The 24,400-nt window shown below is 33.5% G+C and overlaps 2 protein-coding genes and 1 long non-coding RNA gene across 4 annotated transcripts; 1 reads left to right on the top strand and 2 right to left on the bottom strand.

Annotated features, from left to right (window-relative positions):
- Window positions 1-9,206: 9,206 nt before the first annotated feature.
- Window positions 9,207-11,377, top strand: LOC126683356 (B3 domain-containing transcription factor VRN1-like). Its single transcript, XM_050379223.2, has 4 exons — window positions 9,207-9,410; window positions 9,951-10,272; window positions 10,829-10,959; window positions 11,095-11,377. Exons 1-4 carry the CDS (start codon window positions 9,312-9,314, stop codon window positions 11,329-11,331), a joined length of 789 nt encoding a protein of 262 aa, XP_050235180.1. The 5' UTR covers window positions 9,207-9,311; the 3' UTR covers window positions 11,332-11,377.
- A 224-nt stretch (window positions 11,378-11,601) lies between these two features.
- Window positions 11,602-16,312, bottom strand: LOC126683355 (F-box protein SKIP31). Of its 2 annotated transcripts, XM_050379220.2 has the most exons (9): window positions 16,043-16,312; window positions 15,776-15,952; window positions 15,490-15,563; window positions 15,289-15,364; window positions 13,918-14,028; window positions 12,423-12,597; window positions 12,213-12,331; window positions 12,026-12,080; window positions 11,602-11,929 (listed from the first exon to the last, which is right to left on the bottom strand). In XM_050379220.2, exons 1-9 carry the CDS (start codon window positions 16,118-16,120, stop codon window positions 11,859-11,861), a joined length of 936 nt encoding a protein of 311 aa, XP_050235177.1. In that variant the 5' UTR covers window positions 16,121-16,312; the 3' UTR covers window positions 11,602-11,858. The 2 variants fall into 2 exon arrangements, with proteins under 2 accessions (XP_050235177.1, XP_050235178.1); XM_050379221.2 differs by lacking the exon at window positions 15,776-15,952.
- Window positions 16,313-18,039: 1,727 nt separating this feature from the next.
- On the bottom strand, window positions 18,040-19,254 carry LOC126682823 (uncharacterized). The gene is made up of 3 exons (XR_007641525.2): window positions 18,487-19,254; window positions 18,359-18,417; window positions 18,040-18,246 (listed from the first exon to the last, which is right to left on the bottom strand). It is a non-coding gene; the product is annotated as an uncharacterized LOC126682823 (long non-coding RNA).
- Between the last annotated feature and the right edge of the window lie 5,146 nt (window positions 19,255-24,400).

Here is a 24,400-nt window from a genome sequence, read left to right as displayed (position 1 = left end):
AGATTTGAAATTTTTGTAAAATTTTCTTCAAAAATTTGGCCTTTTTTCACATTTGGCCTTTCTATTAACACTAGTTTCGCATTACGTGCTATGCACGTGGCTCGTAACGTAACTCGTCAATGAACATATTAGTAAATTTATTATAATTATATCAATTTTTTATTTATAATTAATATTAAATTAGTTAAAAAAATTTGTAAAAGTGAATATAATATATTCAATTATTAATTTTTTTTCATACTGAATTTATTCTTCTTTTGATTTTATAATAACCATAATTAAATAATTAACTTAATTTTATTAATAATATCTTTAAAAATAATAAGATAAAAATTTAAATAATATTATATTGACCAAATACAATATTTTAATTTTGTAGTTCAATCAAACTAAAAAATAGGTATTCCTACTAATTTGGAGACAATTTAGTTACTTTTTACATACTAAAAACTAAATTGGAGATAATTTAGCTACCTATTCTAATTAGGACTTTAATTACAATAGTGATTAATTAAAAACTAATTAGTTAATGACTATAAAACCTTTATTTAGTAGTAAACTGAAAAGGATTATTCAGTAAATTTGCCTGCCCCCCCCATCTATGCTTTTATATATAGTATAGATTAAAAGGAGTTGATGAAGCTTCCAAGACTAAAGATGGGACTGCTCGCCAACTCGCAAGCGAAGATTCCAGGAAAACCGAGTAGAAGGCAGCAACTGATCATGAGTTCTACTAGCAATGGAAAACTGATCTTGAACTGAGTGTCACGACCCAAAATATTGAGCCGCAACCGGCGCTAGGGAACGGGAGTGATAGCTCCGGAACCCGTAGCAAGCCTCAAATCACTAATAATTTTTCGCAATTAATAAACAAATAATATCAAACAACGGAAGCAATTACATATATATATATCTCATATAACAAAATATTTACATTAACTGTTTAAACCTCGCGGGCTCTAGTTACCGTACCTCATACGAACTAGCCTCGCGGTACTATATACATCAGTTAATGTCTCAAAACATCTCACCGACATCTGGGGCCGTGGATCATATACAAAACACGTAGCCTATCAAAAAGCATATAAAACAATGACAGCAGTTATTATATACAATCAAAATGAACTGCTGTCTAGGTTATTATTCTGTCGACACAGGACCACTACTGCAGCATTCACAGAAGTCAGAAACTATACATACACAGCTGACTTCTGGACTTCAAAATTGGCCTCTATCTAGGCCCACAAGCTAAGCACCTGAAAGACATCAAAGGTGAGGGGTCAGTATTTGGAAAAATACTGAGTGAGTTGACATTTACTAGCAGTATTAATATAGAAACATAGCATCGCATCTCAAGAAAACAATAATATAAAACATATAACATGTATTTGATCCGTACGAAACTAATATCCTAGCATGCGACACATTTCTCGAATAATCATATATTGTTCAACCCAATCGTAAATCTCAAGCTGTGAGTCCAACCCACTAGATACGGGAACTTCCAGACTACACCGTAGCCGAGTTCACTCTCGTATCGAATTCATATCATATCATACATATCCAATCATTTCTCAAATGCAAACACACTAGACTGACTCAATCCTGGTGATCACACAGCCTATTGACACCCAATAGGTAGCTAGTTTCTTCGGATCGCATACTAGTCCTTGTATATAGAAACTAATAAAACATATAACATTTCAATCAATTATATAATGCGATGCATGAAAACAGTATATATATATATATATATCCATATAAAATAACTTTAATATATAATACGTGAAAGTAAAGTGCAACTCACAGTGACCGCTATCCACTCTATAACAAGATCGACGTGGTAATATGCTCGTACTAGTACACCTCTAGTTCCCTCACTACTCGGTCGTACGTCTGCTACATATTAATTAACGTTTAATAGTCAGACGTAAATCATGTGTTTATACGTATAATACTTTCATAATTTAAGTATTGGTTTCATTCTTAGCACTATTCATATATTCAGAAATTCTTAGTCGTATCCACGACTTATCGAATACCATTCCTTGTATTCGAGAGTTATATAACTTCCTTAACGTTTTTCATTATCGTTACTCGCGTAAAACGTCGAGCTAAATCTTACTTTTTAAGTTATCGGGACCTTTAATTAAATATTAGGGTTTAATATTCAAAATATCGAAATCTCGTTTCTTTTTGGCTAAAAGTCCATTTTAGTCCCTTGGCTAAAAGTCCATTTTAGCCCCTTCAGAATCGTCGTGCGAGCGGTGCACAACTTGGCTATGCGCCCGCATCTGGCTATGCGCTCGCATAGCTACCGCTAAGCACGGCCCCGGAAACATCGTTTCCGGGCCGTTCCGCCGCACCCCGACCTACTACACATATCAAAAAACCTCGTTTCTCATCAAATCCATTATCTAGCTTTCACCAAAACGCTCAAACCGAACCAAACACGTCGATTTTTCAACTATTTATCGAAACAGCCCTTATAATCGATTTTAAACCAAAATTCTTAAAGTCTTACCTTGGAAAGAAGCTTGATATCGATAGAGAATTCGATTCTGAAGAAATCGCCGCAAAAATCACTCGATTCGGACGTCGAACGGAGATACGGCGGCGAAACGAATCGATCGGTGGATTTCTCACAATTTCTCTCGATGGTTCGTCTGCCTCTTCATTCATATCACAATTCTTATATATATTCTGGCTAAAGGTCCACTTTGGTCCTTGTTCTTTTTTGTTTCTATCATTTATCCTTTAAACTTTTCTTTTATACGATTTAGTCCATAGCTAAATCGTTAAACTCTTTTATTACGGCTTATACGTATTATTTATATCCGATAAATAATACAAAACTCGATATTAGCACTTTCCCGTCAAAATCCAATATTTCTATTTTCGACACAAAGTGGCTAAATTACCACTTTGGTCCCTATACTCTATTTTGAACTTTTCTTGACATTTTTCCTTTTAATTCCAATTCTAACTTTAGAATTGAAATATAACCTTAACTTCCGCCTAATTACTTTCCTTAAAACCGACCTACTGAAAATAATTTTATCAAAATCTTTCCGATTTCGCCACTCCGGGGAATCTAAACTGGACACGTGGTCCAATTAGATAATTAAACATTTTGGGGTATTACACTGAGATAAGTTTAGATCTGGAAAGGCATACAGACATGGGAATCTAGCTGCAATGGAAGTAGAACCAAACTAAGAATCTAGCCAAAATGCCGTTTCCAAACAATTGTCGAGTAAAATAGAAACTCCCTCATTAAATATAGACCAAAAAACATAATTAGAACCACAAAGCTTATGAATGCCTATCCAGAGGTGACAAAGGTGATTAATATTGCAATTAAAAAAATAATGCCAAGAATGAATTGCACAACTATTAATCACCACAAAAAACCAAAGAGAATTACATCTCACACGAAGCTTCCAAAGCCATTTACAAGAAGACTCTGATTCTTAATCCGAGAAGGAATCAAATTTAAGCCCCCTTGGTCATATGAAAGACAAACTTGTTTCCACGAAATCTTGCAAATACCTTTGCCCTCCGGGTTGCCACACCAGAGAGAGCGCTCCACGCAACGGTCCAAGGCTGAAATAATTGACTGCAGAATAACTAGAGAGCCCATAAAGTAAATCAGAAAACTATGCAAAACTGCCTTAATCAAAATTAATTCGCCTGTAGGAGATAACAAATTACCCTTCCAGAGAGCTAAGTGGTCTGAAAACCTCGAGACAACAGGCTTCCAAAGAGAAGCGTTAACCGTCTTGATCGAAAGCGGAAGACCCAAATACATAATAGGAAACCGATCAGCATAGCATTTATGAATGCCTGAAGCAATAGCAAGATATTTATCATCAACATTAATGCCAAGAATGGAGTTCTTCTGATAATTAATGGACAGCCCATAAACAATCTCGAAACATCTAAGAACTCGCAGTAAGTTCCTAATCATATCAAAGTCCTGAGGAATGAAAAGTAAAGTGTCGTCCGCAAATTGAAGAATAAAAATCATATCAACATAACCCTTAATTCTAACTCCCTCCAACAGATTAAGAGCAATTGCTTCATTAATCATATCTTTTAGACCCTCTAAAGCTAAAACGAACAACATAGGAGATAACAGATCACCCTGTCTCACTCCTTTCCCCATCGGAAAATTCTTTGGAGGGCTACTATTGACTAGAACAGAAAGTTGCGAGGAATTAAAAAATGCCGAAATTTAATTCAGCCAACAAGCATCAAAATTCGTTTTCGCCAACATCTTTAGAATAAAGTCCCATGAAATACTATCAAAAGCCTTTCGAAAATAAAGCTTCAGAACAAAAAGTTTCTCCTTTCATCTAGAAGCAATGTGAATAATTTTTTAAGCTATCATATAACAATCATCAATACTCCTTCCTCTGATGAAACCAAATTGATTTTCTGTGATGAGTTGAGGAAGCAAAGGAGAAAACCTATAGGATAACACCTTAGAAATCAATTTAAAAATACCATTGATTAATCTAATCGATCTGAAATTCGAAATTAGGGGCACCCTTTAATTTCGGAATTAGAACAAGAAAAGCATTATTAATACCTGGCAAAAACGTACCTCAACAGTGCAACATCAAGTCGTCGAGGGAGAAAGGGACACTGAAATCCATTTTGAAAAGTTTGTTATAAAACGCACAAATCTTCTCCTTCACATCATAAGGCCGAACAAAGCTAGAATTATCCACCACAATCTCAGACAACAAATTACTCCTTGAATGAACCGAAGCAACAGTGTGAAAACATTTGGTATTCATGTCCCCATAAAGATTCCAAGTCACTCTAGATTTTTGATGCCAAAGGGATTCTAGCTGCTTGGAAACACAATAACTCTCAGCATGGAGAGAGGAAAGACAATCTCTATCTGCAACAAATAACTCAGAGAAATAAGTAGCTGACTCTAGAGCATGAATAGACCGATAAATGCTATCCACCTTACTATTGAGGTTACCAAAAACATTATGGTTCCAACCTTTAATCAAAGAACGAAGCTCACAAAGCCTGCACACAAAATCCCCACTAGTCGAAACTTTAATATTCTCCCAAGAACTTGCAATAAAAGATTCAAAATCTTTATGCTCCCACCAAGCATTAATAGATCTAAATAATTTAGGACCCCAGTTTGTATTAACCTCGGACCGAAACAAAAGCGGAATGTAATTCGAATATTTCCTAAGCAAAGCAAATAGGAAACAATTCGGCCAAACAGCCATAGCCTCCGCTGAAATAAAACACCTGTCAATTTTTTATCTAAAAGAGGAATTATGTCGGGTAAAAAATCGACCCTGCAGAGGAGATTCAATAAGATTCGAACCCTGAATAAATTCAGCAAAAAGATGCATGGACGGGAAGAAAGTGGTTCAATTTAATCTCTCAGCAGGCGAGAGAACCTCATTAAAGTCACCCATAAGGATGAAAATCTTATCAACCAAAATTTTAACCATAATAAGAGGCCAAAAAACGGCTCGCCCGAGAACAATTACTCGCATATAAATAAATAAGTATAGCAGGCAAAGAATCCTAAAAAAAATCCAAAACAATCCATCTATCTCCTGCATAAATAGAGGCATGGAGTAATACATGTTTATACCATATGCATAAAATACCTCTTAAAGCTCCATTTGATGGAGCAAAACAATAGTCAAAATTCATGTTCGGCCATAGCCTACAAACTAAAAAATCATCAACCGCCTCCTTTTTAATTTTGATTAGACAGATAAGAGATAAAGAATTCTTACTAACTAAAGAACGGATAATACGTTGCTTCCTAGAAAAGGCCAAACCTCCACGAAAATTCCACAAAATGCAATTAAATGTATTCGACATAACAAAATAAACAACACCTAGAAGAACTGAAGCTTGAAGAAGCATTCGTAGGATCCCTGAAGAATCTGTCAATAAGCAATGATGTAATTTTGGATTTGTTAATCTCTGAGAAAATGCCCATATTAACACCAATGTTCCATGTTTTTCCAACTCATTTGAAAAAACAATCGGTATCAAAGGAAGAAGAAGCCTCTCCCGTTAAAATTCCTGTTGATTTCCTCATCATTGTTAAATGGTTTGCATTTCTTCCGTTGTGTGATTCCCGAATGATTCAAAAAAGGAAAATAAGTTGTTTGGTCCTTCAAAACATCACCTACATGCGACTTTGTTTTGGGATAACTTCCTTTGAGTCTGCTGTAGGAGAAGAAGCACCAAGGTGAACTGCAGAAGACTGGGTAATCTCCAAAACTGGAACTGGTATTACTTTAGAACTATAGTAGACTCTCTAATAATTAATATTCAATAAATTAATAATTCTAATAATTAATAGAAAATTAAGGGAACCAACTCCGTTCCACGTCGGATAATTAATAATTCTATTATTTAATAATTAATAAAATATATTTTATAGAAATATTAATTATTAGAGAGATTTTTCTAAATAAATTATATCACAATTGATGATTTATTTGGGGCAACATTAACCTTAATTCATAAGGTGGAAGCTGAAATACCATCAAATTATGACTTTTTTTATCGTTTGGGAAATTTCAGGAGAAGTTATTAGATGAACAAGTAAAAACAAGTGAAGCATCTCTAGTATAAAAAGATATTAAAAATTATTTTACTTCATGAATAGTACTTTTTGAGAATATTTTTTTGGTTCAATATCCAGTTGATATTTTTTGAACTGAATACAAAAATATTTCTTTTGAATTTAGTGATTGCAAAATGTATTTAGTTAGATTTTTTATAATATAATATTAATATTAGGTCTACGAATGTAGATGCTTTAAAATATATTTTTTATTTTTATAATTTTTTATATAAATTCATTAACTTAATAATTCTAATAATTAATAAATTTTTGATCCACCATGTATATTAATTATTAGAGGGTCGACTGTAACTGTCAATAGGAACACCGAGCTGGGTGTCTACGAATCTTGAACTGATGAGGAGTTCACATTGTTAGTGGAGTCAGAATCCTCAGAAAAGGCATCTTGGTGATCAGACATGAGAATTGGTAAGGCCATTTCAATGAGAAAAATGAGATAAAATATAACTCCTATAATGATTGGAATAGAACAGTCAATTCTCTCGAAACCTTAAGAAATAAGCACATATGCAGCATCCATCCTCTCCATCGAAATGACGAAAGGTTGAACCGTAACAAAATTCCCACACGATTTCCAATACATTCAAAGAAAGATTCATTCCATGTAACCATCGGGACCCCCATAATCTTCACCCAAACAAATCTCTCCTTGGCTAAAAAATTTGAACTCTAAGAGCATGAAGACTCAATAAAATCTGAACAATCCAAATTCAGAAAGTTCAGCTTTTCCTCATTGGAATTGATGTTGACCATGAAGTAATGCCTACCAAGGAACGAAGAAGATGCAAACCGGATATCTTTGCCGTTTAGATATTTGCATGCATGCATGAAGAATCTTGTGTATATGCTTTTCACATACAATTACAGAATTATCAAAAGAGTGTTGCACCAACATTGAAGGTGGAACTGAAATTGGTTCAAGGTTGATGACCTGAACATATAAGATCTAGCATCTCTTATCGAGGAATGGAACGTCTTGGTTGCAGATTGCTGAATGGTAGCCGGAGAAGAAGGCTTCGCTGCAATATACGGGTGAACCCTAGGAGGTGCGATAATGAAAGGATACCTAGCTCGGAATGCCCTAATAGCATATGAACCAATGTTAACTGAATTCATCTTGGCCAAAGATTCTTTGAAACGAGTAGGATCGCCAATATTCAGAAATCCAAAACTGTGGTTTGCCCTATTCCTTCTACGAGCAATAGTAACTTTTCCATGAATCCCATATTTGGCAAAAGCTTTCTGAAGATCCGAGAATTTCCAGAACTGAGGGAAATTCTCAAAATAGATCACCACCGGAAGAGAGTTTGAGGCTTAAGAACGAGTTAGGTTTGGTAGTTGACAAGCATGGCTGTGATAGGAAGAAGGATTTTAGCCAGGGTTAGGGTATAGGGGAGGGGGAAGGAACCATCATGGGGATGTTGTTTATTAGTAGGATTTATTTGAACATTTTTAAAGTCAAATGACCTTTTTATATTTTGTTTAAAATAAAAAAATGTGTGATGTAACCCTTTTATTTAGTTGTTTTTAATGATATCATCCTTAATTTAATTACATCGTCAATTGTATTCTTATTCGGGGTAGAGGTGAAACATAAAAATCCAAAATAGGGTACAAATGAATTTTTTCCTAAATTAAGGTATAAATGCAAAAAAGTTTTAATGTGGATGATTTTTGAGTAATTAGGCCTATTTTTTGTCGATAATAAAAACTGATTGTGGACATTTGTTTTAATCAAAATATTAAAAAAATAAATTAAATTTTGAAATTATAAAAAATGGAGAAACTGTAATTATATTTATGAATTATACCCTGAAGTTGAGTGTAAATCCAACTAGTCTTATAAAAGTGGAAAGGGTAGGGATTTTCCCACTCCATCTCTTAATAATTACACCTCATAACAATAAACTATTCTCTCCGTCCCGTTTAAGAAGGGACACATCTCATTTTAACTTGTCCCACTTAAAAAGGCCACATCGTGTTTTTTGTGCCAATTTAAATAAATTTTCCTCCTCTTTTCTCTTTCTATAATTAATGACTATTAGTCTATTCACAAATTACAAAACTATCATTAATAGGGGTAAAATAAGAAAAAAACTATAATAATTAATATTTTCTTAATTTATGTGTAAAATTCATTTGCCCCTTCTTAAACGGGACGGAGGGAGTATTATAAAATTGCTGATTAACCTAATACATATTATTTTTATTTTAAATGCTATTTTTATCTTACTATTTTTGTAATATTTTTCAATATCATATCAATAATTTTTATACAATATAGTTTTCACTTCAGTTTAATCCTTTATCATTATGCTTATTGCATAGTTGATTAAACTGTTTTATTTACTACAAGTTTTCTAATTACAAAGAACAGATTTGTTATAAAATTAAGTTAAAAAAATATTAATCATTATTTACAATATGCATATATTTAGTAGTTTAAGTGTATTTTATTTAAATTTATATTACTGTGGTCAACTTACCTATTTGGGAATGTAGTCTCGTGACTTTCCTGTTTAAGCTGTGCTTATGCAACCTCAACTACTACAATTCTGACACTACACTTTAACACTCAGCTTGGTAAAAAAATAAAGAGACAGAAGCTAAAACAAAACCTCCCAATTCAGTTTTGAACTTCCGAAGAAACCTAAGTACAATGGAGAAGAAGGGAGTTGAGGATGTTCATCCACAGCAAGTTGGCCAACCAAGTTTCTGCATATTCATTTCAAAACATACTCTTCAATCTAAGAAATTGGTACCTACTGTTTCTAATTCAATGTGTGTTTAATTTCGTTACTTTTATGTTTTTGTTTTCTTTGGAAGACCAGATTTACTTGTTAACAATCATGGATTTTTGAATACCCGCGTTAGGGGTGTAATCGAGTCAAGCCAACTCGTAAACTACTCGAGATTGACTTGAAAACAACTCGACCCATATCAAGTTTGAGCTACTCGAGTTAATTATCGAGATTTTGTTAATTTATACTTTTTTACTCTTAATATACACATATATTTACAATAATACTTTTATTTTTACATTAAAATTTAATTTTCAAATATATGATAGATAATCGAGCCAAACTCGAGTCTCAGTTATTCTATCGATTTCGAGCTCGGGCTCCTAAAATAAAACTTAATCGAGTTGGAGTTGAGTTTCAAGCTTCAGATTTTAAAGTCGGGTCAAACTCAAACTTGAGAAGTGCTCCGACACGACTTACAAATCTCTAAAATTGTTAGACCATGGCTGGGAAATGTTCGTCCAAGTTGTGATTTTTATGTATTTGTTAATGAACAGATGGTTCCGGCCAAGTTTGTGGATAAGCATGGGGATGTATTTTCTAAGGAAGCAACGTTGATTCTTCCAAATGATAATATTTGGAAGGTCGGAGCAACGAAATTAGAGCATGAAATATGGTTGGAGAGGAAGTGGGATGAGTTTGTTGAACATTTTTCGCTTCTTGAATGGCACTTTTTAACATTCATATTGAAATGTAAGTCCACTTTTGAAGTCCGTATTTTCGATAGGACTGCTTGTGAGATTCTATATCCCACTCCAATCACTGCAAATGCAAATGGAAATGGAAGTTCATCTCAAACATCAACCAAATGCAACAAGGGTAAGAAATAAACTTGGAATTATCAAAAATAGCCAACTGACTATATTTTAGTTCGGATTAAATATTATTTAGGTCACCGAACTATAATCTATTTATAAACTGGTGACCGAATTATAAAAAGTTATAAATCGGTTACCAAACTATAATTTTTACAAAACGGTTACCAAACTGTAAAAATTACAAAACGTTTACTGAAACTATTACTTTTTTACAAAAAGGTTACTTTGCTATACCTTTTTTTCTCGTCCACATCATCAAGACGGTAACCCTTTTGTAAAAAGATAATAGTTCGGTAATCGTTTTGTAACTTTTTATAGTTCGGTAACCGTTTTGTAAAAAAACTATACTTGGATAATCATTTTGTAACTTTCTATAATTCGGTAACCGCTTTGTAAAAACACTATACATTTCTAATTAGTACATTTCTAATTACGAAATCAACATATTTTTATCTTTCTTTTACCATACTATTTGTAATTTTAACGGAACCGACTAAATTAACAGACTATTTAGCTAACGTTTTTGATTTTTAATGTTTGAGTTGAACGTGGTATAGGTTATTACATGGGGTTTAGAGTAGCAGATAAAGAAAGGAAAAGAATGATCCACTCCTCAAAAAACTTCAACACCAAGTTTCCTCACTTCTCAGTTTTGCTGCGAAAATATCATTTGCAGTACCACATTGTGGTAAGTGTTTTCCGATATGTATGCTTATTATTATTTGTTGGAGAAATTACTATCACCTCCTCCGATGATATTAAAACTACCGTTTTTGTCTTCGAATTTTGAAAATTTTACTATTTGTCGAATGTTTTTTTACAGACTGTTCCATTGCGTTTTGCGAAACAGTACATGGGGGTAGTAGCGGAGGAAGTGAAGGTGATTGTTGAGGGCGGAAGAGAGTGGAGTGTGAAAGTAAACAGGAAACAACAAGGAAATTTGAATTTAGGGAGGGGGTGGCTCAAATTCCATAGCGAAAACAATTTGAAGGCAGGAGACAGTTGCATTTTTGAACTTGTCGACAAAAATATCTTCAAAGTTACTATGCATCGCGCTTGAATTATTCCTCGTACTTATGTATTAGTTTAAATACACATGAATTATCTTCAAAGTTACTATGTATCACGCTTGAATTATTCCTCGTACTGATTTCATGTATTTTTATATCGCGTTATCTATTTCCTTTCATTTTTATTCCATTTAGTGAACATTCAAAGGTAGCTATGGCATCCAGTCGGACACAATACTCCCGTATTATTTCAACTTGTAACTAGAATATGCTTTAACTATAGTTTTATAACAATAAAGTGACTTTTGTTAACAAATCTATTAGATAATTTGACAAATATATTTTTTAAAAAATAGTTTTGATATAATTGTACAGATAGAACGGTGCCATATGGCATGTCACTTACCGTGCCACATAAAGTTCATATGGCAATCATGTCGGGTCTCCCTACAACTTACATAACAGCCAAATTATGTACTACATGAAGTGAAACTACATTATTACTTTTATACAGACAACAAACTCAAATGCTATGTAGCATTTAAATTCATCAAAGTTATACAGAACAACATATAAATCAGCAAAACCTCAAAGTAGCTTCAAGCTCATTCTCGTTCTCGCAATTGTATCCCAACAAATAAGCTCGTGCTGCCATAAAACAAACACAGCAATGAGATTCAACACAATGCATCCTAAAACATCAGAACCATACGAAACAGAATGTGTAAAAATATCTAGAATTACCAAAACGACCAGATCCCATGAATGGCTCTGCTTCATCTGACGCTGAGCTTTCCGCCTTCCCCAAGAACCATAAGACATTACAATTAATTATACAGCAGCAATATCATAAACAACAGAGTTTGAAACAGAATGTAAAAATGAGTTAAAGAATACAAAAAAATGTGCGCTGGAGGGAACTTTAACTTACAGCTTCAGGTCCCATTTCAGAAGGTGACAATAGTCTATCAAAACATCGCCCTGAAACTGTACAGACCAAAAGCTCATTTACAGGGTTTATAATAACGTCTCTGCATGTATCACCGCACACTGATAACAGAAACAAGAAGAATACAAGTTATGCCCTAAATCACCAAAACAAAATCACTTTTGGACAAATTAAACACTATAAATTTCCTACCATGAACATTTCCAGTCTTTTCACAAACGAAAACATCCCCAATTTGGTAGTAAGAACATGTTTCTCCAGAACAAGTGTGGTCAGCGACCACCTTATCTGCAAGGCCTTTTTTACTTTTCCAGATGGACACTTGATCAAAGATTGTCTTGTCAAGAATTATCCGATCATCTTTCACCTTCATAAAAATTAAGCCAAAAGATTAAATATGCATCATTTAAAATAAAACTCTATTGTCTATTTTCAAATAGGCCTAATGTCTTAAAAAACCCCGACCTTTTAGCCCCTTTCAATCATACCCTGACGTTGAAAATTTGTCAATTTTACCCTATTTTGCATTTTTGTGTTTCAATTGTACCCTGAAAAATTAAATTAACGTCTTTTGCGTTTGGAATTTTGTTTAAAACATTCTCCATGTCTCGCATATATTAATTGTATATTTTTAAAATTTATTTAAATTTAGTTAAATTAATTAAGAATTTAAATTAGTGTTAATTTGATTATGGTTTTTAGTTAGTTTTTAAAATTAAAGGACTTATTTGTACTTTTTTGAATAAAAAGAAATTTAATTTCATGTTTATACTTAATTAATTGAATGATTTCATCATTTAAGTAAAAAAATTAACAAAAATTAAAATATTGGGGTACAATTGAAAACGGAAAATTCAAAAGTGGGTAAAATTGACAAATTTTCAACGTCGGGGTGGAATTGAAAAAAAGTTTAAAGGTGAGGGGTTTTTGAGTGATTAGGCCTTTCAAATATTGACTGAAAACAGAAACTGAACAACTGTATACGTCTGCCTTTGCATCTACTAGAAATGCTTCATCTTGTACCACACAGATTTTTAGAGTTTATATACTGATTGAAAAGTGTTGCTCCTTTTGAGTGATGCAGAATGAAAGACAACATAAAAAATTTGAAAGTTTTATAATTAAATTCTCACACTGCCACACATTAAATTATGAAATCAAAACAGATCTACCATATATGTGTATATATATATACACACACATTAAAGGATTTCAAATGCTTATAGAGAATCAGCGCACCATCACATGCAAGCAAAAAAACTTCCTATGGAAACATGGAGCTAATTATTTGGTGAAACCACAATAACCAAGTCAGATGTTTCTCTTCTTGGCAATGAACTTTCATTCTCATTGATTGTTCGCGTAATCTATATAAAACAGCAGGCAGATAAGTACCTAATCATTAACCATCCAAAACAGTCATATATCATTAACATTTGGAAAAAAAAACTTCAGTAAGTTTGCAGGTCAAAACAGTTCTAGATTCTAGAACATGCACAAAATCCTAGGTAAAAATCTCTGTACTGCTATGAGCAGAAATGACTTGGCCCTCCATTTCAATCTCCAAGTGTGTACCAGGTATACAAAAATCCCTTAAGAATATGCAGACTCTAAATTTGCAATGACAAAGGGAATAAAATGCTACTGAGACATAGCTACCACTCAGAGCAATGATAACTTGCATTACCTGTGAGGGAAGAGGAGCTTGACTTCTCTTTGACGCATGCATTTGAATATAGTACTCTTTAAACTCAGGTTGGCAGTTGCTGACAAGTTTAATCATTTCTTCTTCATCACGCTGCAAAACAGAATTGCCATTGTTTCAATACCGATTCATTAGCTTCAACAATTGCATGGATCACATCAAACCAAAATAAGACAACAGTAGAACTGTTAAAGATTGTCCCAAACTACTAAAATAAAGAGAATACATTGACTTTATAATAGAGAGGAGCCAACCACCACTGATCACAACAAAAACCAGTACTAACATAAATCATTCAAGCCATGCTTAAAAAACTTGTTTAATTTTTTTAATAACTTGAAACATATAAAAACAATTGTTTATCTAGTACTTCAGTAGCATTGATCCCATTCACTCCATTCCTTTAATTCCAGCCTTCATTGTCAAGAAAGAGAAAATGTAAAGGCTATTGAGCAGTTAGACAATCATCATTTTACATTAGAGAAAAATATTATTGATAATCATGGACTGAATTAGTGATGATGAATGTTAAAATGAGTTTTCTCCTTATACAAAACTGTTCACACTTGTCACAAGAAAGCGTAATTGGAACTAAACCCTTGCACTTTCATGGCCCATTGTCAGGATGTGCATTCTGTTAGGGGACAAGAAAATATTATAAACTAGTCGTATACCTGTGCACTAGCGCAAAACTCTTATTATTATTATTTTTTTTTAAAAAAACTCTAATTTAAATTTGATGAATTTAAAAATAATAGCATTAATTGATTAGCTTAGTATTACTTTTAGAAATTATAAAACAAAAAGTAAATAACTTACAAATTGATAACTCATAAATTTAGATTATATTATACTTTTGTAAATAATAAACTGTATAATAGAAAAAAATTAAATAATTTTAAAATAACAATTTTTATGATTAAAAGATTAAATAAAAAGTTAAATAAATTTAAAACCTGGGAGAATATAATCAATTTTAAAACAAAATACTCATTGAAATAACAAATTAAATAATTAAAATGATTTTAAAATATAAATTTAATAAGTAGTTTACATAATAATATTTAAACAATAATTTAAATAAATTAGAAACTAAGAATTATTATTTATTAATTATATCTTTTAAAAAAAATAAGCAAACAGTTCATTTGAATTGAGAACTCATACATTGCTCCTCGATATAGATGTGGGAAATTCGACAATTACTTTGTTTATAGTGTACTTTTCATATACCGACCATTCATCCAATAGTGACAAATGAACCAAGTAATATTTAGTCTATAAAAAATATAGTACTCATAAAAAGCACACACAGATAAATGGACATAGATTTTGAAGAATGAGAAAATTTACCTGGATATAAAGCTTCTTCCAACCACTATCAGATAACCTCTTAGAAGGAGGCAGTATACCCCATCGCAAGCTATACCTGCCGCAATTTCAGCAACATGAACCATTTTTATCATAAATTACAATACGACATGGTAAAATATATAAAATGCATGAAGTTTAATCAACAATTATGAATTAAAAAAGGATTGGTAAAGTACAGACAGGCGATGCCATAAGGACTCATCAGATGCTGCGTAATTCATAAATCTACACACTCGTGAACATGTCATCAGATCCTGCAATAAAATTCCATTTCAAAAATACAACATCATACACCTAGGCAGCACGGATACAGCGAAACAGAGTTATTTGAGAGTTTTTTATGTAAAAAATGTCTAAAACGTCAGGTATCTGAAACATTTCCGAAACAAAAAACGTGATTGAATGAAGCGCCCATGCTACATATACACAGAACAAAATCAAAGTTTTAAAATTGAACAAAATTAACCTCAGAAGAAATGAATTTGAGGATATGAATAAATAATTCAGGAGGAATCTTGCTCAATATCCCACTCTCGATCCTCATTTTCTTCCTCTTCTTTTTATCATCATTAATAATAATAATTTCTGTCTCCTTCATTTTTTGCTTTTTTATTATTTTCTCTTCTGCAATTTCCTCTTCTTCCTAAAAACAATTAAAAATGAAACTCAATTTAATTAAAAATAACAAAATCTATTTGAAATAAAACTGTAAAAATTTATTTGATGAGATTACCTGGTCGGAGACTTCGGATAGGACCTCTGACTCCAGAAATTGTGCTAGGCTATCATTTTCGTCGTCGGAGACCGTCATATTAGATCTGTCGGTGGTTGTTATTTAACAAGCTGAAGATAAGATGCTACAAATGCTTCCGCGGCCGCTGCTGACGGTGGCCGTGGTTACTTAGAGGCGAAATGAAACAATAGAGAGAAAGGAAAGGAGCGATATTTTCGGGTCGGATCGAGATCCGTTAGGTGGGGCTGTTTGTTGAGAAATTTACATATTTACCTAAAATAATAAAATATTTATAAATTATACCTCGATATAGAAAAGTCAATAAAAATACATCATAGTTTTTATTTTTTTGTGTTAATACTCTCCGTGTTAAAATAATTTTGATTTTACTCTCACATATAACATTGCTCTGACATCTTGTTAGGACCACATTTTCTCTCTCACCTGCTCTCTCTTTCACCTGCTCTCTTTTTCTCTCACCTACTCTCTCTCTCTCTCTCTCTCTCTTTCACCTGCTCTCTTTTTCTCTCACCTACTCTCTCTCTCTCTCTCTCTCTCTCTTTCACCTGCTCTCTTTTTCTCTCACCTACTCTCTCTCTCTCTCTCAAAACGGATCTGCAACATGTTTTTCAAGAGATGCAGGCTGCCGGGGAAGGAAAATATGGACAAGGTAAAGCTTCAATAAAAGATGGAGATCTAACTGTGACCGATCCTAAAAAAGAAGTTAAGAAACCTGTCAAAGCTTAATAGAAAAATAAGGTTAATTAATATAAGGTTTAGTTAATATTATAGTATAAGGTTGAATTTCTGGTTGAGATTCATGGCTGAAATGATCATTAAAAGGTTTATTTAATTATAAAGACTAAAGAACAGATTATGAACTTTGGAAATTGTACTTTGTTTATTTATTCTATGTAATTATTTCATGTCATTTGTATGTTATCATATACTTATTAAAATACAAATAGCAGCTTTTTTGCAACGATTTAACAACTTCAAAAAAATTCAAAATTTAGCATTTTTGGTATTAATTTTTAAATTTTAACAATATCAAACACTAATCATTAATTTTTTCTAACTTCAAACACCAAACAATATTATGATAATATTATCATAATATTATCATTAATATTATCATAATATTTATTATAGTATTATCATAATATTATACTCTTCTCATACTTTCTCGTTTTTTTTTGTATAAATTAATTTATATAATTTATGAAGAATGAGATAATTTTATCATAATTGTATCATTAATAATATCATAATTTTATTATAATATTAACATAATTTTACTATGCAAATTTATTTTACATACTTTATCATAATCTTATCATGACTTTATCATAATATTATCATAACTTTTGTCATAATTTTTGCATAGCTTATTTAACATAATTTATGCAAAATTAGATATCATTTTCATAAGAGTATCATAATATTATAAGCTTATCGTAATTTTATCATAATATTATTATAAATATTATCATTAATTTTATCATAATTTTATTATACAATTATATTTGACTTATTTTATCATAACCTTATCATAACATTATTATAATATTATCATAATTTATGCAGAATGAGATAATATTTTCCTAATTTTATTAAAATCTTATTATGCAAATTTATTTTACGTACTTTATCATAATCTTATCATGATTTTATCATAATATTATCATAAATTTATCATAATATTATCATAACCTTATCATTACATTATCATAATATTATTATTACATTATCATAATATTTTCATAACCTTATCACAATATTACAAAATTATTTTACATACTTTATCATAATTTTATCATTATATTATTATTACATTATCATGAAATATATCGTAATATTATCATAAACTTATCACAATATTAAAAATTTATTTTTCATACTTTATTATATTACTAAAAAAAATTAAAACTAAAATAGTAAATATATTAATTACTAAAATATATTAAAAACCAATGGCCAAGTCCAAGCTATGAATGTAAAAGAAGTCATAGTCAATATATCTTTGAAATGTCCACAACATTTTCCATGAGGACATACTTTGGCTTTAAATGCTCTACAATATCCATATATATAACCATTTGATGGTCCTTGGGATCATCTAAGGGAGCTTTTGTGTTCCTGAATAGATTAAAGCCACTGATTTCTTGACATGGAGGGCCTCCACGAATAAAATAAACATCTCCCTATATAAACATTCAGTTAACTTAATAAGAGTATAATAAAAAATGACAATGAATAAGAGTTTAAACAGATAACAAAAGAAGTTTGGACTGAATATTTTGTAAAACAGTATACCTCATGCCTTCAATAGGCTCCCAAGTGTCTTCACTTAGACCATACCCCTTCCAACGCACCTAGAGCATTTGACACATGTTAGGCAACTGAAAATTCCAAGAACAAAGTTACAAGCATAACATGTATACCAATTAGCCTCTCCACTTCAAATATTTCACCACTAAACACACTTTCAGTTGTGGGAAAAAGCAACAACAAGCTCCGTCGGGCTCTCAATCGCCGGAGCACCGTGAGATAGGAAGAGCAGCAACAAGTTCAGCCGAGCTCTCAATCGTCGGAGCAAAGCGAAGCATGAAGAGCAACAAGCTAACACTAAGACATTCAGAAAAATAAAATCGAATTCGAGAACCGATATATTAGATTTCAACCACATGAAACTGAATCGTTTTTCATCGCAATAAAGACTATTAAAATTAGGTAAATTTACATCACACATAAATTGTTATTAGAACTTAGAAGCACTTTCTCAAGAATCTGCAAGTTTAGATCCTCGTTGGGTTCAACGACATCTTCATCTCACTGCTCCTCACAACTTTTTCCTTTTCTTTTTCAATTTTTGATTTTTGTTGCTCGCCTTCAGCTTGTTAATTGTTTCATAAGAAATTGAAATAATTGAGATCTGGAAAGAAAAATTGGAGAGTTGAGAGAAAAATTGAAAATCATGGTTGTAGATTCATCGAAGAAGACGAATAATAAAGACGGAGTAAAAAGATAAAGCTACAAAAGTTTAGCGTATTTTGTTCGAAGAATTTGGTATTAAAACAAATAAATATATTGTATAGAGTAAAAACAGAAAAAGCTAAAAAACGGGAAGTATTTTGTTTAACTTTTTAACACTGAGGTAAGATTTATAAATATTTTCAAAATTGGAGTATTTCTCCTAAATTTCTCCTGTTTGTTTCGGTTCGGTTATTCTTACAAAATAATGCCATGTCATGTATTTTGTTTAGGAGAGGAGAGAGGCTTGATAATCGAAAAGATTCTCTGACATTAAAATTTATTTTATGTGTCAGTTCAATCGAAAAGATTCTCTGACATTAAAATTTATTTTATGTGTCAGTTCAATTTTGAAAAAAGGATCACTTTATCCCTGAACTTGACGCAAAGTATCAAAAACGTCCAAATTAGCAAAAAATGATCACTTTTACCCTGAACTTGTCAAATTTAGTACAAAACCCCCCCTCCCCACTCTCACCCTAGAGAGTGTACCTCACTCTCCGATTTTTTGTGGTGGTTTTTTTAAAAGGTGGTTTTTAATGGTAAATAGTTTAAAAAGGTGCTTAATATTTTTTGATTTTTTAAATTAACATATAATAATTTAAAAAAAATTATTTAATCTTTTTTATTTTAAAACTTTATATGTTAAATGAATTTTAATTAAAAATAAAAAGGACTACTTTGTATTTTTTACAAAAAAAATAATTTTTTTTTAATAGATGAGCAGCTGCCGGACTTCTTCTCCAGCAGCTGCCCATCAGAGACGACGAGCTTCGTCTCTGAAGCTCGTCGTCTGGTCTCTGTATCAGAGACAAACCCAGATAGGTTCGTCTCTGATACAGAGACAAACTCGTCTCGTCTCTGATACTGAGACGAGTTCGTCTCTGTAAGGAGACGAATCCAGATGCGTTCGTCTCCTTACAGAGACGATGAGTGTCTCTGCAACAGAGGCCGGAGGTTGGAGACGGAGGCCGGAGGTTGGCCGGATTATGGGTATGTTTAGAGTTTTAGGTTAATTAGATTAGGTTAATTATGATTAGGTTAATTATGATTAAGTGTTTAATTAGAATGTTTAATTTAATTAGATTAGGTTAGTTAGAATTAATTATTTGATTAGTATGTTTAATTAAATTAGATTAATTAAAGTTAAGTATAAATAAATAGAGTTAATTTTAAAATTTGAAATCTCACTCTCCAATTAAGTGTCACGTCAGCATAAGGGGGGTTTTTGAGCCGGTTTTGCCAAGTTCAGGGTAAAAGTGATCTGGTTTTCTCAATTTGGACGTTTTTGATACTTTGCGCCAAGTTCAGGGGGTAAAGTGATCCTTTGTTCGTTCAATTTTATTGTATTTTACATGAAACTAAATTATTTATGTATGTATTTAATATGTAATTATTAGTATTTTTAATACTCTTTTAAAATATAATTAGACATAAATTTGTTCTCTCTTATTTAATATAAATGTATAAATTTCATATTTTTACTCCTCAACTTATCTTTCTATGATATTACTTTTATATCCATAACTATTATTTTTATATTAATTGATGGAGTCTGCCTTCTGATCCGGTGAATGAGACCTGCAAAACAGGGTAGAAGCTAATCGGACGATGGTTGTTCGATTAACTTCTCGATGCTAAAGTCAGTTTATTTTGAGCAGCGTTTTGAGCATATTTATGCCTTAGTAAATTTTAGCTCTTTTGGAGCTGAGTCGTTTTGTATTTTGACGAGTCGTTTTACTTCTCCGGCAAGATTTCTATTTTTCTTCTTTCTACCATGTGGCATTCATCGGCGAAGTGTGGTTTCTGGATGAGAGACAAGTGTCTTGTTTGTATGACATTTGTCATTCATCCGACGCGACCCTTAGGGTTTCGTCTCTTCAACTTCATGATCTCTTCTTCTGGGTAAATAAGTGTTCATTTGTCACTTTTCTTCTGTTACTTCCATCTTTCTGCAAAAAGTCTTCAGATTTCTTCAAGCAATTTGCTATCTTTGTAGCGTTACTCATCTTCATGATTCTTCGTTTTCAGGTTGATCCATATCTTTCCTTTGATCCAACTTATTTGATTTCGAGGTATTTGTGCTTTCCTTTTGCTTCTTTGATTTTCTGTTTTAGTATTTGGGTTTAGTTTGTTCTTCGTGTTCTTCCCATTTCATCTTTTTTCTTCTCTTTTGATCTTTTAAAATTGAAATTTCATCGTCCTTCCTTGTCACCCCCCCCTCATTTTAATTTTTAAAATGTCAGAAGTAACAGAAGGGATTCGGGGTGCTCGTGATGACTTGGAGCATACCCGAAGTTCTCTGTCTGTTCAGCAAATAACAGATTTTGCTGAAGAATTCGATTTTCCCGAGTCATATACTATTGTAAAACCCAGAAAAACGTATCAGGCGAATCATGGTACAGATTTGCCTACGAAAATTGTTGTTTTTCATGAACAGTTTGTGGCGGGTCTTTGTTTACCTCTTGAGTCTTTAATTGTAGATATTTGTCGTAATTTAAACGTTCCCCTTGGTCAGCTTCATCCGAATGCATTCGCATTATTTGCTGCTTTGTTGAGTCCTGTAGGTCTTGCGGACGAAAGCCTTCTCTTGGTTTATTTAATTCTTTTTATATTTTCTCCCGCCGAAAGGACGAGGAGTTTATTTTTTCTGGTGGTCGACCGAATCAGTCTCTTTTTTCTCTTCCTTCTTCTTTGAAGGGTTGGACTCCGAAATTTGTCTTGGTCCAGCATTCGTCTTTTTCTTCTTTGTCGCGAACCTTTACTCAAAGTAAAGTTTCACTTTCTACTATTCTTTCTTTATCTGGCGAAGAGAGGGACTTCGCCCTGGCACTTTTATCGGATTGTCGGGCTGACAAGCCTAAACACAGCGTTCTTTTAGAGTGATATTTGTATCGTCGCAAATTTCTTTTGGCAGATCTTCCTTTAGAAGGTATTTTTCTAACCTTTGCTATTTTCTATTATTTTGTAGGATGTCGACTTCTCTTGATCATCTCCTTGATAATATGTCGATATGACTGTAGATATGGGCGAAGTAACTAGAGGAGTCGTCCCTACCCCTGTTGTAGTCCCGAGCCCGAGCCCTAGCTCGAAAGATACCCCGCCTTTTGGCGATCAAGTTCTAGGCGCTGGTTCTGGTTTGGCTTCGCCTCAACCGAAAGATTTTGAGTCTCCTCCGGAGGAGGTGCCATCTGTTGGCCAGAAGAGGCCTTCCGAGGATCAGACCGATCCTTCTTCCAAGAGGCTCAAGAAAAGGAAAGCTTCTAAGGAGACTTCTGGTGGCAAAGCGCCTCGCTTTGCTGCATGGGCGGATGCTCAGAATCGGCCCCGGCTGTCGAACGCAGCTATTCTTCATGCTTGCATGGAGAATATTATTATTAAGGAGGACATAGAGTCCATAGATCGGGATCACGGTGATGGTCTCGCTGAGTTCGCCTGTCTTGGCGACTTTTCGGTAAGTTCCATTGTTATCTTGTTTAATTATAATGAAGTATTATCTTGTGCTTATTGTATTGTTTTTCCTTGTATGTGGTTCAGTCAATCACCGTTTTAGAGAAACGCCGTTGGGATGCGGTTGATCAGCTGAAGAAGCTTCAGAAAGACTCTGAGTCCTGGCAGTCGGAGAAATTAAAGATGGAACATGCTCTCAGTGAAGCGGAGGGTCTGGCCCAGCAGTTGCGCTCTTCCAAAGCCGCCAAGGAGAGGGAGGTTGCGGCCTTAGAGACTCGGGTTCGGACTTTGTCCGAAGAGATCCAGTCTCTAAAGTCTTCTTTCCATGCCCTCATAAAGGAACGGGATGGTCTGAAGAAGGAGGAAGATGCCTTCGCCGTCGATCGGGTGAGTCTGGGGGTTTTTACTCCCAGGTTATGACTCAGTACCGGCTGGCCACCGGGGCGAAGCTGCGGGAGCAGAACCCTGGCATCGACCTTTCTGGGGTGAATCAGCTAGATCCCGGCCTCGTTAGCCAAAGAGGTAAAGGCGAAGCTGGACAAGCAAAAACAGGATGCCTTGAAGAAAGCTTAGCTTTTTTTATTTTTTGCTTGGTTTTTATATTGGATCGTGGCGGATCCAATGTAAATTGCGTTATAATTCACCCTTCAATTAATATATGATCCTTTTCAATCGTTGTTCCTTTTTTATTTGTTTTCTGAGTTAATCTAAATTCGCGCTTGTTTTGTTCTTTATTTTCAGAAGTTAATTTAAACTTCACGAATGCATAATCGCGAACCCAATTGAGATTCAGATGTATGTAATTTGTTTGTGGATCCAAACGGATCTGTTGTTTGTTTTTTTGACTCAAACGGGTCTTTATTTTAACTAGGACTCAAACGAGTCTGTTAAATTTTTATTTCATCGTAGAATCTTCTTTATTTCATAATGGAAAAACTTGTACATGCTACAATCTAGTCTATTGGTAGTATTTTCTTAGATGTTCTACATTCCAATATCTTGGGATTATGGATCCGGCCATTGTTTTTAGCTTGTATGCGCCTTTTCCAGTAGTTTCTTCCACTATGTTGGATCCTTCCCAATTCGGTTGCATTTTCTTTACTCCAGCATTCCCTCTGCCAATTTCGGCGTTTCGTAGAACGAGATCGCCTACTTGAAATTCCCTCGAGTTCACTTTCCTGTTGTGGTACTTGGCAGCTTGTTTCTTGTAAGCTGCAGCTCAAATTCCTAGTTGATTTCTTCTCTCCTCCAGTAGGTCAAGGCATAGCCTTATTTTTGATTCGTTCGCCTCTTTTTCTAGGTAATTTACTCTGATACTCGGTATACCGATCTCTACAGGTATTACCGCTTCAGTGCCATAGGCGAGCCTGAAGGGTGTCTCGCCTGTTCCTTTTCTTGGGGTCGTCCTGTATGCCCATAGAACGTTGTAGAGTTCATCTACCCAATTTTCTTTATATTGGGCCAGTCGTTTCTTTATCCCCTGCACTATGGTTCGGTTCGTCACTTCGGTCATCCCATTTGTCTGGGGATGTGCCATTGATGTAAATTTTAGGTTTATCATCAGGTCTTCGTAAAATTTCTTGAATCTTTTGCAATCGAATTGCTTTCCATTATCTGCTACTATTGTGTGAGGTATGCCGAATCGATATATTACTTCGTTTTTAAAGAACTCTTCCACTCTAGCCGTTGTTATGGTTGAAACTGGCGCTACTTCGACCCACTTTGTGAAGTGTTCGACTGATCAAAAATTTCATTTGGTTTCTTCCTCTTTCGAATGGTCCTACTATATCGATTCCCCATGTGGCGAATGGACAAGGACTCTCTAGAGATCCCTGTGGTACCGCCGGCTTGTGGCTGACGTTGTCGTGCCTTTGG

This window comes from Mercurialis annua, linkage group LG5 (genome assembly GCF_937616625.2).
Source record: "Mercurialis annua linkage group LG5, ddMerAnnu1.2, whole genome shotgun sequence".
NCBI classification, from domain to species: Eukaryota; Viridiplantae; Streptophyta; class Magnoliopsida; order Malpighiales; family Euphorbiaceae; genus Mercurialis; species Mercurialis annua.
The sequence above is the reverse complement of the archived record's forward strand: the minus strand, read 5'-3'. Positions and strand labels throughout refer to the sequence as shown.

Excerpts from the sequence above, each read along its gene's own strand:
- LOC126683355 (XM_050379220.2), bottom strand. The coding sequence starts at position 16,120 with ATGACGGTCTCCGACGACGAAAATGATAGCCTAGCACAATTTCTGGAG. Across the intron at positions 14,029-15,288 it reads GGAAGAAGCTTTATATCCAG|CGTGATGAAGAAGAAATGAT; the intron begins GTAAATTTTCTC and ends TCTGTTTTGCAG. Across the intron at positions 12,081-12,212 it reads CTGAAATGGGACCTGAAGCT|GCGGAAAGCTCAGCGTCAGA; the intron begins GTAAGTTAAAGT and ends TTCTTGGGGAAG.
- LOC126683356 (XM_050379223.2), top strand. The coding sequence starts at position 9,312 with ATGGAGAAGAAGGGAGTTGAGGATGTTCATCCACAGCAAGTTGGCCAA. Across the intron at positions 10,273-10,828 it reads ATCAACCAAATGCAACAAGG|GTTATTACATGGGGTTTAGA; the intron begins GTAAGAAATAAA and ends AACGTGGTATAG. Across the intron at positions 10,960-11,094 it reads ATTTGCAGTACCACATTGTG|ACTGTTCCATTGCGTTTTGC; the intron begins GTAAGTGTTTTC and ends GTTTTTTTACAG.